Source organism: Dunckerocampus dactyliophorus, chromosome 6 (assembly GCF_027744805.1).
Source record: "Dunckerocampus dactyliophorus isolate RoL2022-P2 chromosome 6, RoL_Ddac_1.1, whole genome shotgun sequence".
In the NCBI taxonomy this organism is placed as follows: Eukaryota; Metazoa; Chordata; class Actinopteri; order Syngnathiformes; family Syngnathidae; genus Dunckerocampus; species Dunckerocampus dactyliophorus.
The window spans coordinates 13,827,956-13,843,418 of record NC_072824.1 but is presented as its reverse complement, the minus strand read 5'-3'; the positions used below and the strand labels follow the sequence as shown (position 1 = coordinate 13,843,418).

Genomic DNA, 15,463 nt, shown 5'->3' with positions numbered 1-15,463 from the left:
ATTTTACACAACTATCAAAACATATCAAAAGTTTTTTTGAATTGGTGTCATAATTTAGCTACATAGTGAAACATCACTACACAGCACAATTGCAAACTAAAACAATAAACAAATTGTTAAGTAAAGGAATTACCTGATACAGCGCATGTATTGACTCACTTTTACATTGTGCACCCGGCAAGTGCACCTAATGTTGTGGCCAGTGTTTTTCTTTTTTTCTATTTTTGCCTGCCGCCCCCAATTCAGACTGTCCAATAGGAACACGATCAACTCTGAATTAAACCAATCAGCTGCGAGGGATGCTACTGAACCTAAGTTTTGAGTTTGGGTTAGATCGAGTGAAAGATAACCATTAGTCAGTGAGGCTGACTGAAGGAGAACCTCGGAGCTATTTGGGAAAGTACACTGAAGTCGTAAATATCCCATGTTTGATCATTCTAAGCATGGATTAAAAGCTAAAAAAATAAGGACCTATCTCCCGCCCCCCACCCCCAGTGTGCGCCAAAGTGCTTGGCAGGTGTTCGTTCGCCAGAGACTGGTCGCTTCAATCAGTCGGCTCCCTGAGCTTCAGCAGGGTGTCGAGCGAGGAAAAGATCCACCAGCTGTGAAGACCAGACGCCCCTTCCAAGAGCGACGGGACTTTTTACACATTTCTCAAGCGATAGCTTTTCGACGGACCACTGTGGAGCACCGTGGACGACGCCGGGGTAACACGGCAGCGTGACGCAGTGTAAGAGCATCGAGACTCAACACTCCCTTCGTTTGAAAACCAACTTTTTATGCATTTCAACAAACTCTTCAACGTCTGTGTTTGTCATAAAAGCCAGAACACAACATCAGTGAGCGTAAGATCAGAAATTAAAGTCTTGAATCATTCTTTTCTTTGCTAACCTGTTGTGCCACCGGTGGTGCCCTGCACGTATCCGCGGAAGGCGAACAATTTTCGGGGAAGAGAGCGCCATCTCGTCAGTACTAGCTAAATAAGCTAACTACATTAGCGTGCTAGTTAGCAGAACTAACCACCAGGTTAAGTGATAAGATCTCCATCACCACACTTGGAAGTACTTGGAGCTATTCACTGAATGAATTGATTCTCCTGAGCAAGCGCAAGTACTCGACCATTCCATGCACAATTTACGTCTTATATTACCGCCGATTTTCAAAGCAAAGTGATCTTGGACAAAGTGGGATTTTAGGTCAATAGTAGAAAATACGACGATAAAGTCTAAAACGCACACTCAGATGTGTTAATTCAGCGCGTCGATAAATCCAAATCCAAGAGAAGCGCACCGGCCGGACGATGGAACACACAGCAGACTCCCCCACAGCACGTCCACTTTACCGGGTGCTTCAGCCGTGAAGGCACCATTGCCCGGGCTTTCCTTTCACAATTTTGCAAGCTGACTTTGCACCACAGAGGAGGCTTTTTGAAGCTAAGGCGGCGAGCGCTGACGTCGTAACACAACTTCCGGAGCTGGGGAGTTTGGGCTCACTTTACAAGGAGACATTATTGCTACAGCCTCCGGCATGTTGGGATTTTGCCGGTTCCGAGGGTACATGGAAGGATTCTACCCAGGGAGCGTGAAGATGATGCTGATGAGTCGGTGGTTGCCTGTTCTGCGGCTGCTCCTTCTCGCCAGCAGCTGCCACATGTTGCACGGGCAAGGTAAAATAAGCCTATAGAATGTGATTGTGATACTGTAAAGTGCTGCCCCAAAGGGGATCCAATTTGTACATTAAATTGTATATTGGCAAACTTTGATGCTAATGAAACAAACAAGTATTATAGATGTTTGTTTCCTATTCTGACATTAAATCAAACTGCGTTTATCATGCTGGAAAAGGAGGCGCACCCACTAGTGTGAATGTTATGCTGATGAACGTGGTAGGATTAAGGTATTTTGTGTCTGCTTGGGGTGAATGTTCCAGTAACCCACCACTACCACCCCTCCCCTCTATATAGCCAATGACCTCCTTAACTGCCAGGCCCTGATTTGGCTCTAAAGCACACACAAACATAGAGGCACTGGTGTCTTCATTCAGGTATTCATTCAGCTTTCCCATGTTAGTCCATCCCTGACCCAGTTGTGCCAAGTATGTGAATAAGAAAGTTATGATGAAATATTGATTCCTGGTAATTGCGTTACCATTCTAACATGTGTTTTGACTTTCATCTCATCTATTTCATCATTTCTCTGCTGTCCTCTTTTCTGTGTGTGTATAATTCATGGGGATCAAGTCAGACCAGGACAAACAAAAGCAAGCAAAAAGGTCAGACTGGTGTCAACACACAAGTGTTCTCTGGGTCACAGATGGTGTGTGGTGGGCAAAATCTCAGAATGAGACATGGGGTTATGGGAGGAGGGGTTGGTGGAATGTGTGTGTGTGTCTGTGTGCATGTGAGGTGGAAGGTGGGGGTGAGCCATTTGTGAATGTTTTTAGAATGTGTGGAGGAAAGTGTCGCTGTGAAAGTAACAACACATGGTAAGGGAATGAGAAGGATGGAGGTATGGGACTAGAGTGACAAAAGTGTGTGTCGGGGTGGCACTGGTGGTTATTGGTGGCGATTGGGGAAAAATGGGGGATGCAGCTCTTCGCTGTACCTGCAGTTGAATTGATGATGCCCGTTGTGTCAACACCTGTGTGCACCTTTTTTCAGTCATCTCCAACCTTCATCCCTCCATCCTGGGTGTTGAGTGGGATGGAGGGGTATAATAATGGATTAGATTTTATATAGTGCTTTTTTTCAAGGTACCCAAAGCACTTCACAAAGTGAAGCGAACCCATTCATTCACGCCTCCGTTACACACTGGTGGTGGTAATCTACATAGGTATCCACAGCTGCCCCGGGGTAGACTGATGGAAACGTGGCTGCCAATTCATGCCTACGGTCTCTCTGACCACCACCGAACAGTCATTCACATTTGTACATCAGCACTGGAGGCAAGCTGGGTGCTCAAGGACATAACAACAGTGGAGGAAGCAAAAATTAAACCACCAACCTTCTGGTTTCTGAACAACCTGCTCTATCTCCTGAGCCACTGCTGCCCCAAATATGCACCCAAATATTTGTTTTTTTGGCAATTTCAAGGATTTTGTCCAACCAGAAGTAACATTTGTTTAACCAAATTAGTTTCTTTTTATTTTCTAATTATGTGGAGATTGACAAAAGAACACAGCAAAATACCACCCTGGCTTTCATAACTAAAGGTTTTAGGCAGAACTTGGGACGAGTCTCAAATACAGAAGAATGTAAATGGCTAAGACTTCATCTGTTCAAGTTTGTTAAAAACAATACATTTAATTTAGAAAGCAACTTTTTTGTTATAAATCAATGTTTTGATCTGCCTCAATAAATTTAGATGAAAATACCTCAAAGTGAAGGCTTTTCTCAGCAATTTTTGTTGAGATTAAAAAGAGATTAATTCAATAAATTAATTACAGTGATGAATTAATGAATCTCCATTTTTTAAATCTCTTGAAAGCACTAAGAAACTGTGTGGCATAAACACAGTTTTTGTGTTGATCACCTTGAATCAAAGCAGCTGATGAATCTTCATGTTGCCGACACAGCTATCACCATTCTGTTTACAAGGCATGCTGCATACCACAGCTTTTGTTGTGTTTGGGGTGTTGAATTTAAATTCATCCATGCGGATGGAAGATGGGCCCCCTGGTGGGTTGGCGGTGTTATTGATTTGATAGACTGCACTGGTAGGCCAATCGAAAGCTGTAGATTTTCGGTGTTCCGACCCTCCAACCCAGTATTTATTAGGATGTTTTATTTTAGGTGGAGCTGGATGAAATTCATGAGTAAAGGTTGATCATACTGATCTCACCGTCGCTTTCTCTCTCTCGCCTGCTCTCGTTTTCTCACAGTCAATCGATGCACACACCCTCATAAATGCATGGCTTTATACGAGCCAACCCTCGTCTCAGGGAGCACATTTAAATAAGCTCATCGATCTTTCATTTTAGAGTTTAAGTGACGGCAGCATTTTACTGTCTCTCCTCCCCTCCCAGTCCCTACTCCAACCCCCCACCTTTCATCTGCTCACCCACCTCTTTCCTCGCCCTCCTTTATTCATAACATCCCACCGCTTTCCGACTGCCCCCGTGTCATTGAGTGGGTTCAGCCCCACAGCTGTTGGACTGATTTACTTTTCCGGCATAGGATACTTGACAGCGCCTCATTCAGTAACTTTATATTCAGAAAGTTGGCTCACATTAAGTTTAATTGGGAATCTACATCATTTTCTATATCACAAGCAGGATGAGTCTGGAAAAACGCTGCAGTAGGGAGAGAGGCTTGGATTTTCCCAATGACAACAATCTTGTTTTAATTTGGTAGCATTTTTATGAGTCCTACCAGAGTTCCATGTAAAATTAGTCGAATGTCTAAAGTCAGCTGAGGTTAACATAACAACAGTGATACGGGTCATTTGGTTTATAACAGCTGTTGTAGTTGCTGTGTAATAATGATAATGGTTTATTTGTAGACCAAGTATAATGAAATATATAATGAAAAAATATGACTGACCGTTGCTAATGCTCCTAACCTTGGCCAAGGTAACAGCCAAGCGCGGTCTGTGCATCCCATTTATGTCATTCATAGGTGAATATCATTCAGCCATATGCTCAGTATTTTGCATGCTAGCACACTAGGTGGACAACTAAAAGGATTGGATGTCACAACAGCGATGAAGTTGATCCTAAATTTAAAAAGTAATTTAATGACTAAATGAAGTCTTAGACAGAATGAAGTGGTGCTATTTAAATAGTTCTCCAATATGTTCCCCAGACTTTATGAGGACATAATTTGTTTAATTCCTCATACAAAAACTAATATCCATGCAACAATAGGGATGGCCTTTGAAACTCATTACTTGATGAATTGATTGTTGAGAATTATTTCAATTGTGTGGAAATGATTGGTTGTTTAATCGCATCTTGCAGAAAGTGAGGCAGGACTGGCTGCCACGAGCAGAGGCACTATCGACTCAATCACAACTAGATTGTGCTTGAAAAGACCGCAGTTACAGCCTACAACCAAGCAGGCCTATGCTATGGCACAGCTCCTCCTGGAGGCAACAGTCTGCTCAATACGACACTAGCATGGAATCAGGAGTTCAGAACATTCACAGAGGTTCTCATACATACCGATCAATTGCAACCTTACACACTGATGAAAAGTGAACAGCCTGAGTCCACAGTAAACAGCTTTACAGGTGTCATGTCCACTCTGCAAGCGGTGTAGGGCAAAGACATCTTCAGCGACACATGGTGGTATCATTTGTAGTAAAGTTAATTACAGCCACCAACTAGCAACACCAGTTTAGAAAAGAAAAAAAGAGAAAAGCAGAAACTCACTCAGAAATTATTTTGGCCATGGCATCTATTAGAACGGGGGCCACTATATGAAAATATACTGTGTATATATTTTTTAATTTATGGGATAGAAATCCTTCCAGTTATTTAATTGTTGCATTTGTCTTCAGGTTTTGGGGCTCATAAAAAAAAAAAAAAAACAATCTTGGGGTTTTCGTCATCCTTAACTGGGCCAAGCAACAAATCCCATTGTCATGATGACCCAGTTGGAATGGATGTATGAATATGATTAGGTCTGTTGTGACACAAATCACTGGCTGAGCTGAGCCAGAATTCGAAGCCGATTGGACCGCTGGGTGAACTTAAGTGACATGATGTCATTGACAGGATCGTTCCATGGCCAGCTTGTAACTGGGAGAGTCCTGAATCAGATAGACTTGCATGCAGTTTTAGACATGCACGAACACACACATAGTCCCCCTCATCCATCAGTGTAAAACTGTTAAACCAAACATGAAAATTTGCTTAACTGTGTGGTAATGAGGGGAGCGTACCTTGGACTGCAACACAATTCCATTACTTTTCCAACCCTTTGACACACATGCTGTTTAATTTGGTTTATTTTACATTTTTCTACCTTATATTCTTTATTTCTAGTTTCAAATGTTTAGAAGCAACCTGCATATAGGACTGTGGTCTTCTCAATTACTTGGGGATTCAACCTGAGGATCTGAGGTAATCTAAACCATGGCTAGTGAGCAAGTACATAATCCTTTCTCTATACTCACACTGTACTTCCTTCCTAATAGTTTGAATATTACAGACCCAAGGGAGTACTCAGGAGGCAGCAGTAGGTGTGTTAGTTTGATCGATGTCAGGGTTAAACAGGTTTAGGAGAGAGTAAGGTCCCTGGTTGACTCCCCTATTTTCTGTATGTCAGGAAGAACAAATCACCAAGCTACTGCGGTCACATGGCTCTTTGCACTTTTTGAGTGTTTGTATCTTTTTGTTAAAAGAGAGACCAGTGTGTTTGTGTAAAAACTGTAGCCAGCAGCTACATGCAGAAGGTGAGACGTCACATTTGTGCTCATCAGTTTGCAAGAACCAAGCGTTGTTTCAAAGTGGAATAGAAAATAATCACCTGCGTGTTTATCATTGGGAAAAGTCAGGTGCACAAAAGGAGTCAATGCAGCCAGTCGTCTCTGTTCGCATTTGTACACAAACCCCTAGCAATTGATAGGAACTTCTTTGAGCTGAGTTGTACTGGAGAGGGTGTAGTATGGTAAGCCTGGTCGTGTTTAGTGACTCAGCAGTGTAACTGTGTGGGACAGATAATTACACATGAATAGAAGGGAGATGTAGGGCAGGGTTTCCGCTACATGTAATTGATTGTGGCGGCCCGCCACTACGAAATAAAAGCCGCCAAACCTTAAAAATTAACTTGAAAACATTGTTAAGTGATATATTGTATGAATGTATATACTGCATATTAGAGCTGCAACGTTTAGTCGATGAATCGATTATTAACCGATTATCCAATTAATCAACAACTATTTTGGTAATCGATTAATCGTTTCATTTAAAAATGTACTGTAAATATACTGATTTCATCCTCTCAAATGTGACAGTTTTTTAAATGTCCTTAGTCATCCATGAAAACACCGTTTTTTAATTTAAAACACAACTGTGTTCTTCTGGACATAGCCTTATGCAAACATCCACAATGATCTATGTGTAAAATAGTGGGCTTATTTTAATTTACTACATTAATTGCTTCAAACCATGATACTGTAATATTGACAATCAAACAAACAATTAAATTCTCAATGATCAACGGATGAATTCATTATGGCTATCGCTAGATTAACAGTAATTATGATCTGCTACATTTTTTGTGAGTGTTGTATGTTGAATGAAGCAGCGATTTGTGGAACACTTGTTGAAAACTAGGGGTGCACGATAATTATCAAGCTGATAATTAGCAAGCCAATATGAGAAAATTATTGTGATAACCGGAAACAAAATTCTCCAATGAGGCGAGATAACTTGCTAGTGGGTTAGCGCGAGCAAACCAAGAGCTCCTTTTCTGTGACGCCCTGTTATAACTTCCCCTGAGCTCAATTGCAAACAAACATGGCGTCAATCGTGTGGGACTTCTCACTGTTTCACAGGAAGACAATTTGCCAAATGCTCCAAATGCTCTGCAAACATTCCGCGGTGAGGGAAAAAACCCATCAAGCTTCAACACATCAAACCTTATCAGCCACCTGAAATGCCAGCATCACTACAATGCCTGGGGACTGGGGCTTGTTCCTCTTGCCATGACGCTTGAAAAGTGCAAAAAAAGTATGACAGAGAAGACCCGAGGGCTGAAGCAATCTGTGATTTCATCATGAAAATGATGGCGCTGGATGACCAGCTCTTTAGCATCATTGAAGATACCGGCTTTTGTCGTTACTAAACCCCCTGGAGCCACGGTTTGTACTTCTTACCTGCTTTTTTTGTTTTGTTAATAGTAGTGATATAATATTTGGTTCAGACAAATCTACAGGTACAGTTTGTCAAATCCAACTTTGAGTCGTTCTTGCCTCCAGGTGTGCACAAACTACAATTAAATCTAAATAAAAAAAATAATAGATGTAAGTAGTTATCGGTTATCTGCCAGGTATCGGCCTTTTGCTCCTGATGCTGCGTCATCAGCAGGTACATGTGGTAACAGTGTCATAGCGCTTTTACTACCTTGAAGGTAGAAAAAAACGTACACAAGTGAAAGTCCATTTAATATTTACCAATGTAATGAAACATGTTTTCACTCTTAATTTAGAAAACGTGGCTGCCCCATAGCATATTCACGTTGCTCGGCCTCTGCATTGTTTTCTGAAGCTTTCTGTTGTGGCAGTGCTTTTTGAATGCAGTCCTTGCATTGTGACCCGCCACTCCCTGGACATTAGAAAGGGTCCCAATGACAACATAGCGAGTGTTCCAACTGCATCATTGTGTACTCTGTGTATTAGCACGGCGTGATTTGCTTGTTCAGTGCACAAGCTGCACCCCTCTGCAGGTGTGTGTTCTCAGTGAGATGCGTTTGATCTGCCACAGGTGTTTGAGAGGCAGCCTGGCTACGCATGTATCAGTGTGTATGTGTGTGTGCAAGTGTTTGTGTTGGTCGTATAAGCTTCAAGCAAGAAAAAAAGAGATCCTTTTTGATCTCATTCAGGAATAAGCTGGAGATGCTGTATGTCTGTGATTTTTTTTTTTCCCCCTACATAGTCCTTTGATCTACATTGCAGGAGGGCTTTGCCATGGCTGGTGACTCCAAACCTGGGGCCTCATCTATAAAGCTTACGTATGCACAAAAAGTTGCGCACGCTGTTTTCTACGCAAAGTATGGTACCTATAAAAACACAACTTGATGTGAGAATGTGCGCACCGCTACGGCACCTTTGTTGTTGGCGTACGCACCTTTTGGAGACATGGCAAAAAGGCGACGCACATTTTAAGTGGCGAAGTGAACTCATATGTGGAAGCCAATAAAGACGTATCCATCATTGCATGACAACATCATGCTGTTACTGACTTAAAACATTTGTACAAAGTGTTGTTATTTGACATGACATTGATGGACATCATTTGGCATTTATCATGAACACCGTTACGCACGAGCATATAGTATCCAGACTAAAAAGATACATGATAAAAACAATGCAGCGCTTGAATACTTCATCATTTTATTTCATTGCTGTGATATTATGTGATCAATTAATATTAATTCTAACAAACGTCAGGTTGTCAATTAAATAATTGTATGGATTACGTTTACAAGACATAGAGCTAATATGTCCTTAGTGCTCAGTTTCTCACTTTTTTTCAGACAATTTATCAAAAAAATAAGAGTTTTGTTAAGTACGTATGTCATGAATAGCAACATTTACCATGCACTGCCTTTATTTGTGTGTACAGTGTCAGGGCCGTGTGCGTAAACTTCCTTTCCTTTTCCAGAAATGATGGGCTTTTTTTTGTTAGGCTTTGAAATAACATACATTAGTCCCTCATCAAATAATTATAATATACCTAATAATTTAATGGCGTTTAAGTCATTGTTATGTTAAATAATTTTAAAATATCGTCTGGAATTACAGCAATTAATTTTTGATATAACTTCTTCATTCCCATTTTGAAAAAGATTTTGCTAAGCTTATAGTCATCTAAAATGTGGTATCAATTAGCAAAAATGTACAAACATGCTCACTGAAAATCGAAATGTGTACCTTCATAGCCGACCACTCTTTTTTTGTTGTTGTTTTTTTGCCTCAGTTGGCCCTGCTTTATTCACGCAGAAGACATTGGACGTGCTGCCACGCAATCTTTGTTTTTTTTATGCCACTGCTGCGTCCTCCAAGTCTGACACATTTTCCAGTATTTCCACCTCCATTTCCGTGAAAGCCCGCTTCTTCATCCTCGTCGTCTTCCCACCTGCCGTGATTCCAATGCAATCAACGCTCTTTAAATATGGACGCCACATTCATGAGTCACTTTCCATTGACCTTCTATGGTGAAGTGGAGGCGTGGAAAGGGTGTAACTTGCGGCAGAGATGGGTACGCACACTTCTCCTCAAGGGGGAATCTACGAACCACAAATCGTGGGAATGTGTGCGTACGCCACGTTTTGTAGGTCTGAATATTTTTGTCCGTACGCACATTTTGGGTTTCTGGCATACGCAGACTTTTAGTCAGATTTCCATGCACAGTTTTATAGATGAGGCCCCTGGCATGTGCAGCAGACATGCATTTGTGTGCGCATGGACAGGTCAATGGCTAAATGAAAGTAAAGTGTCCTTGTGTTTGTAGTGCATATACTATAAAGCTCTCCTCAATGCAGTGAATGTTTAGATATCACTTTGCCATATGCTCGCTCTTTTGCATACTAATGCAGCACAAGTAAAAGCACATTACCCTCTCCTGGCATGCTACAGACTATGACAATGAAGAGCCTCTACTCGGCTACCAGGCTGACAGACAGTTTTGTGCTGAGACAATATTCTGGCTCTTACACTTCATGTCCTCAAAAGTGAACATAGGGACTTTTATGCATGGTTGTGACAATTATATAGACGGAGCCAAAGTGCTGGTGTCTGGCTCACCTTCCTCAACATAAAAATGTTTTTTTTTGTGCTAACATACCTCTCAGGCTCTAGGTTCTGCCTGATTCAGTGTATTTGTGAATCTTCGTCTTAGTCAAACTGCAATGACTAATTATAACTAGACTGGACCTGTATGGCTGACTGACCTTGGCGTAACTGTGGTTTCACAACTCAATTTTTTTTCAGTCTTACCATATATACATCACTGGTAATCAGCTACCTATTTTACTTTGGAAGCTTTAAACTCTTCCAAAACACAATGGTATTTGTAATCCCAGCAATACAGCCAGGTTCGTTTTAGTTAGGTATGTAACTGTACAGAACTGTAACTGTAACTGTACACTTTGTTGAAAGCAACGGTACCGTAACTAAATCAGCCCCTCCGGGATTTTGCAGGCTTTTTTTTGTGATTGTTGCGGCCTAAAATGGCAGAATTTTCCATAGCTTACAGCTTTTCAGTAACGTCATATCTGATTTTATTAATTTGTTATCAATGTTTTAAGTGTTCTTTGTAACTTAACCCCCAAAACCACAGGATTTTAACAAATTAAAACAAAATATGCTTTATTTGTGCACAAATGTGTGCATAGTTTCAAAACGCAAATATCGACATTTCGTGTTTTATTACTGCATAGGTTTTGTTATACTAACTTACAAGTAGACACTGATGCAGTAAAAGCACATTCTCTACTTTACTGTATTATAAAAACAAGCACCACCAAAAGTACCCTTATTGTCCGCTGTCTGGTCTGTCGTCCACAAGTTGCAAACATTCTCTGTTTATGTGTTACTCTTGAAAAGTGCTTGTTGATTATAAACTTTTGTCTATCTTCCAACACATTGCTGTGGTGTAACTGTATATGTTACTGCCATTCTTTTATTTTGAAGTCCGGATAGGAAGCTTTGCATCCGAGTGTTGTCGAAGTACCAGAAGGGTCAAAGTTATTTTACAACAATTGCATGTAGTTTACCCCCCACTTTCGTTACGTACATGGGGGAAGTGTTGCATGGTGTGGTGATTTTTTATTTTTTTTTGGTAAATAAGAGAGAGTGACAGATTATAATCACACGTCCACATCTCCATCTATGTAAACAAGGCCGCTATTAAAACACCTCCAAAAAGGTTTTATACACATGCTGTGACTACAGGTTACAGGTACAGGTACATTCATGATAACATGTAATACTTACAGTATATTGTCGTATTTTGGTCCTTTGAAGCATTACCGGAAATTCTTTCCTGGGCGCATTGATTTCACATAGCAACATAGAAACTTATATACGGCACCCATCATAAATACATTAAACAATTTGCAGTTCATCCTTGTGATCAGTATCGATTTCACTCATGGATGATCGGTATCAGAATCGGCAGAATAAAACCCTGATCGGAGTCATCCCTAATGATAAGTGATAGTAAGACATAACAACTCAGACGAGCTTTAAGCATAGCTAACTTAGCCCCCAATTTATTTATTCTAAACTTAAGAAAGGATTTGAAACTGAGTGGGGAAGGACAAAGAAGCCAAAAATGTACCACTCACAAACAGAATTGGAAACTTTTTTCCACTGTCATGTCTATGACTGACGATCATTTGGAACTAATCTTTAGACCAGGGGTCACCAACGTTTTTTCTTGTGAGAGCTACTTTTAGAAAATGAAAATGGCCACGAGCTACTCATTTTTGTAAAATGCTGGTATCCACAACTCACATTTTATGTTTCAGAATACTTTTCTTTCTAGTGTTCTCACATTATTAACTGAAAACCTGAATGAAAAGCAGGCTTGCGGGCACCTCATGTGGTCGTGGGGGGCTACCTGATGCCCGCGGGCACTGTGTTGGTGACCCCTGTTCTAGACTCTGCATCCATGGCTGACTCTATGCAGTGCAAGGTAAGGTATTGTAATGTCAGGTAATGTCTCATCAATGTAACATTACTGATGTCGAGTGACTGATTGTAGAATACTACAATCATATGACTTGTTTTTCAATATTTTTTGACTAACAAAAGACCATAGTCAAACGTTCTCTCTGGTTGTATCAATGCGTGCTATTGCCTGTCCATTGTGTGTGTGTGTGTGTGTGTGTGTGTGTGTGATGCGTCGCAGCCATCTTGTTTACTTACATATGTGTTCCACAGCGGATGAAGATGCGCGCGTCGCAGCCATCTGCATCACACAATAATGGACAGGCGACAGTGCGCATTGATATGAACGAAGAGAAAGTAACGCTGAATGATTTGCAAGGTCTGACTTATTTCGAGGAGGTGTTTTTGTGATGCAAATGTATTGCTATTTTGAACACATATTGTTTTGAGAAGCCAAACTCTTTACTTCAGGTGGCCCAGCAATTAACCGGAACTACGTTTTTCTACACCGAAATCTGACCATAACTGGGTTCATGGGACCGGGTGGGGGGTAAGTCACCCGCACGACGGTGCTGATGGAGATGTCATACAACATCAGGTCAAAAATTCCAAACGATCTCTAAGTAAGTTTGATTAAGTGCATAATTACTACAGCTTCTGCTTGGACCGTGTCAGCTGTTGAACTGAAAAAAACGTCTCAATGAGTGACCCTTGGAACACCGAATGTAGGTTGGACTGCAAGGTTTAGTGTTTCTTTCTGTGTAAATATCCCATGTTACATGGACACCTGCGCCTGACAGACAAGTGAGGCCGATATATATCATTGTAATCCAATTAACCTGTTTTGGACACACCAAAATGTTAACAAAGAACACTTCAAGGGAAAAAAAATTACAGCTTTACATTCAGAAAACACGTGTAAATGCGTGTAAATGCATATAAATGACAAATGAAAGTGTGTAGTGAACATTTAACGTCACTTTTACCTTTATTGAAGACTGCTGTGATGCAACGACATCCACATGGGCACCACATTTGTGTTTTGCTGAATTATGGCTTGAATTCAGTAGTGTTTTTCACAGTCTTTATCAAAATGCTAGCACTTGCAAATTTTTGGGGCTTTGTGGATCATTTTGCAGACATGATCAATAAGAAAAGCAGAGACTTGTGTAAATGTTTTAGTTAGCAAAGTACTACAGAGTTATAGATGGGCGACAGAGCTGGGGAACGATGACTTCTTGTTTGAGTTTCCAGACAGGGACTTTTCATGATTAAAAATATATGTTATGAACACAGTTGGAGTCACGCAGTTTATTTAGAACGCAACAAGACGCAAGCCATATTGTATGCTAACCGGGAAATGTATGCGAATCGATAATGTTTTGAAAAATACACTAACCAAGGTTTCATTGTGTACTGTCCCAAAGTAAAAAAATATGTTTTACATTCATTTTACAAATGTTTTTAAAAGTGACTTTTTAGAAGCTCTATTTGTCATTGACCCTATCCCAAAAATGACTGCTTCACTTAATCCTAATTTCCCCAATGGATTAAAAGAGATATTTGGACTGACATGTTCATTGAAAGATGATCAGAGATAGTCTCAGATGTTGATCGAAGAGTGAGGAAATTCATGGGGACGATTTAGATGAGAAAATATGCTGGAATGAAGACAAGTAATCAAACGGGAGGCGGGGAATAAAAAAATAGGAGCAAAGAGTGGATATGGTTTTTAATTTTTGGGTCTCTAGAGAAGATAGATAAATGCGAGAGGACAGCACTGAAAGGAATGGGTATGGTGGAGACAGTCTGAGATTCAGGGTTCTGACAGACAAAGACAATTCCAAAGAAAGAGACAATAGTTTGATAGTTAATGCACTCGCTTTATCTCTTTCCATTACCATTTCTATAATGCCAAGGTTCCCAAAGTGGGGTTCGCGTACCCCAAGCGGTACACCAATTGTAATGGGGGTACGTGAATAAAAATGTAAAACAATTAGCGCGTAACACTCACAATTACGAGTGCCGCTGAACGCCTCACGGCGCAAAGAGAACAGAGCAGAAAGCAAAAAGGAGACAGCGCATGAAGTTGTTCATTGCTCTGTGTGCATCATATGAACAAATAAGTAAGTTTTAATTATTTTATGCATTAAGAGTGTTTAATATTGGACAATTCATTTATATTACTGTTCAACAGCACAGTTCGGCACAGCAGTGAAAACTTGTCACTGTGTGTGGGGATTACCTCGAAAATGTGGCTTTATCGTTGGTTGTATGTATTTTTGTACTTTGGATACTGCTTTATCATGGTTGTTAAACTTTCCCCTTCAGTTTGGTATGAAATTAATATGCAGACTTAAACCATAGCCATCCTGAGTGGACAAAAATGTGAAGCTCAAATTCAACCCATTCATACAGAAGGATGGCAACATCAGACTAAAAGAATAAAAGATATGTAGGATTAATACTTATCTATTCATCAGTGCTCATGTGAAACCTTATCAAAATGTGACCATGCAAAATACTAATTCCTGACCCGGAATTACATACAATTAATGAACCAATTAATTATGTTTAATATTTTAAGTTAATTAAGAAGTTTTTTAAGTGTGCAGGAGTAGGGGGTACATGGCTTCAGGTGAAATGTCTGAAGGGGTCCTCGACTGCAAAAAGTTTGGGACCCACTGCTCTCATGCCTCTCTTTCTGCTGTCTTTTATCAAATCAAAAGACATGCTTTCCTTTCTGCATCTGTGGTATGTACTGCACTCTAGAACTGAGAAGATCCATTTTACCATCTTGTTGTAAAACAAATCTGTCTGCGTATTCAGTTGCAAGTCTCTCGCCAGATTCACTGCGTCCTGTTTGTGTGGGACTAGAAAAGCAAACAAACACAATGAAAGCATTCACTTGAAGAGAAAGGAGAAATTAATTATCCCATTTGCTCGTTCGTGTAAACTCGTCTTAGTTGCACCACGCAGCATGCTGCTTCAGAGGTTGCACACAAGCGAAAATCTGACGACACAGACCCTCATACCCTCAGTCATCTTGTTATATTCCAGCCTAATGGCTCCGCTGCTGTTGGCTGCTGTGGTTGTGTTTGACTCAGCAAAAATATTCTTGCCAT

At 40.6% G+C, this 15,463-nt stretch overlaps 1 protein-coding gene across 3 annotated transcripts in view; it reads left to right on the top strand.

Annotated features, from left to right (window-relative positions):
- The first annotated feature begins 379 nt into the window (after nucleotides 1-379).
- sdk1b (sidekick cell adhesion molecule 1b) overlaps nucleotides 380-15,463 on the top strand; it is a 369,858-nt gene continuing 354,774 nt past the window's right edge. For 2 of the 3 annotated variants that reach the window (XM_054779325.1, XM_054779324.1), the window contains exon 1: nucleotides 380-1,666. In XM_054779325.1, coding sequence (XP_054635300.1) covers nucleotides 1,528-1,666 — 139 coding nt within the window. In that variant the 5' untranslated portion in view covers nucleotides 380-1,527. The remainder of the gene's footprint in view (nucleotides 1,667-15,463) is intronic. The other variant, XM_054779326.1, reaches the window with a different exon arrangement.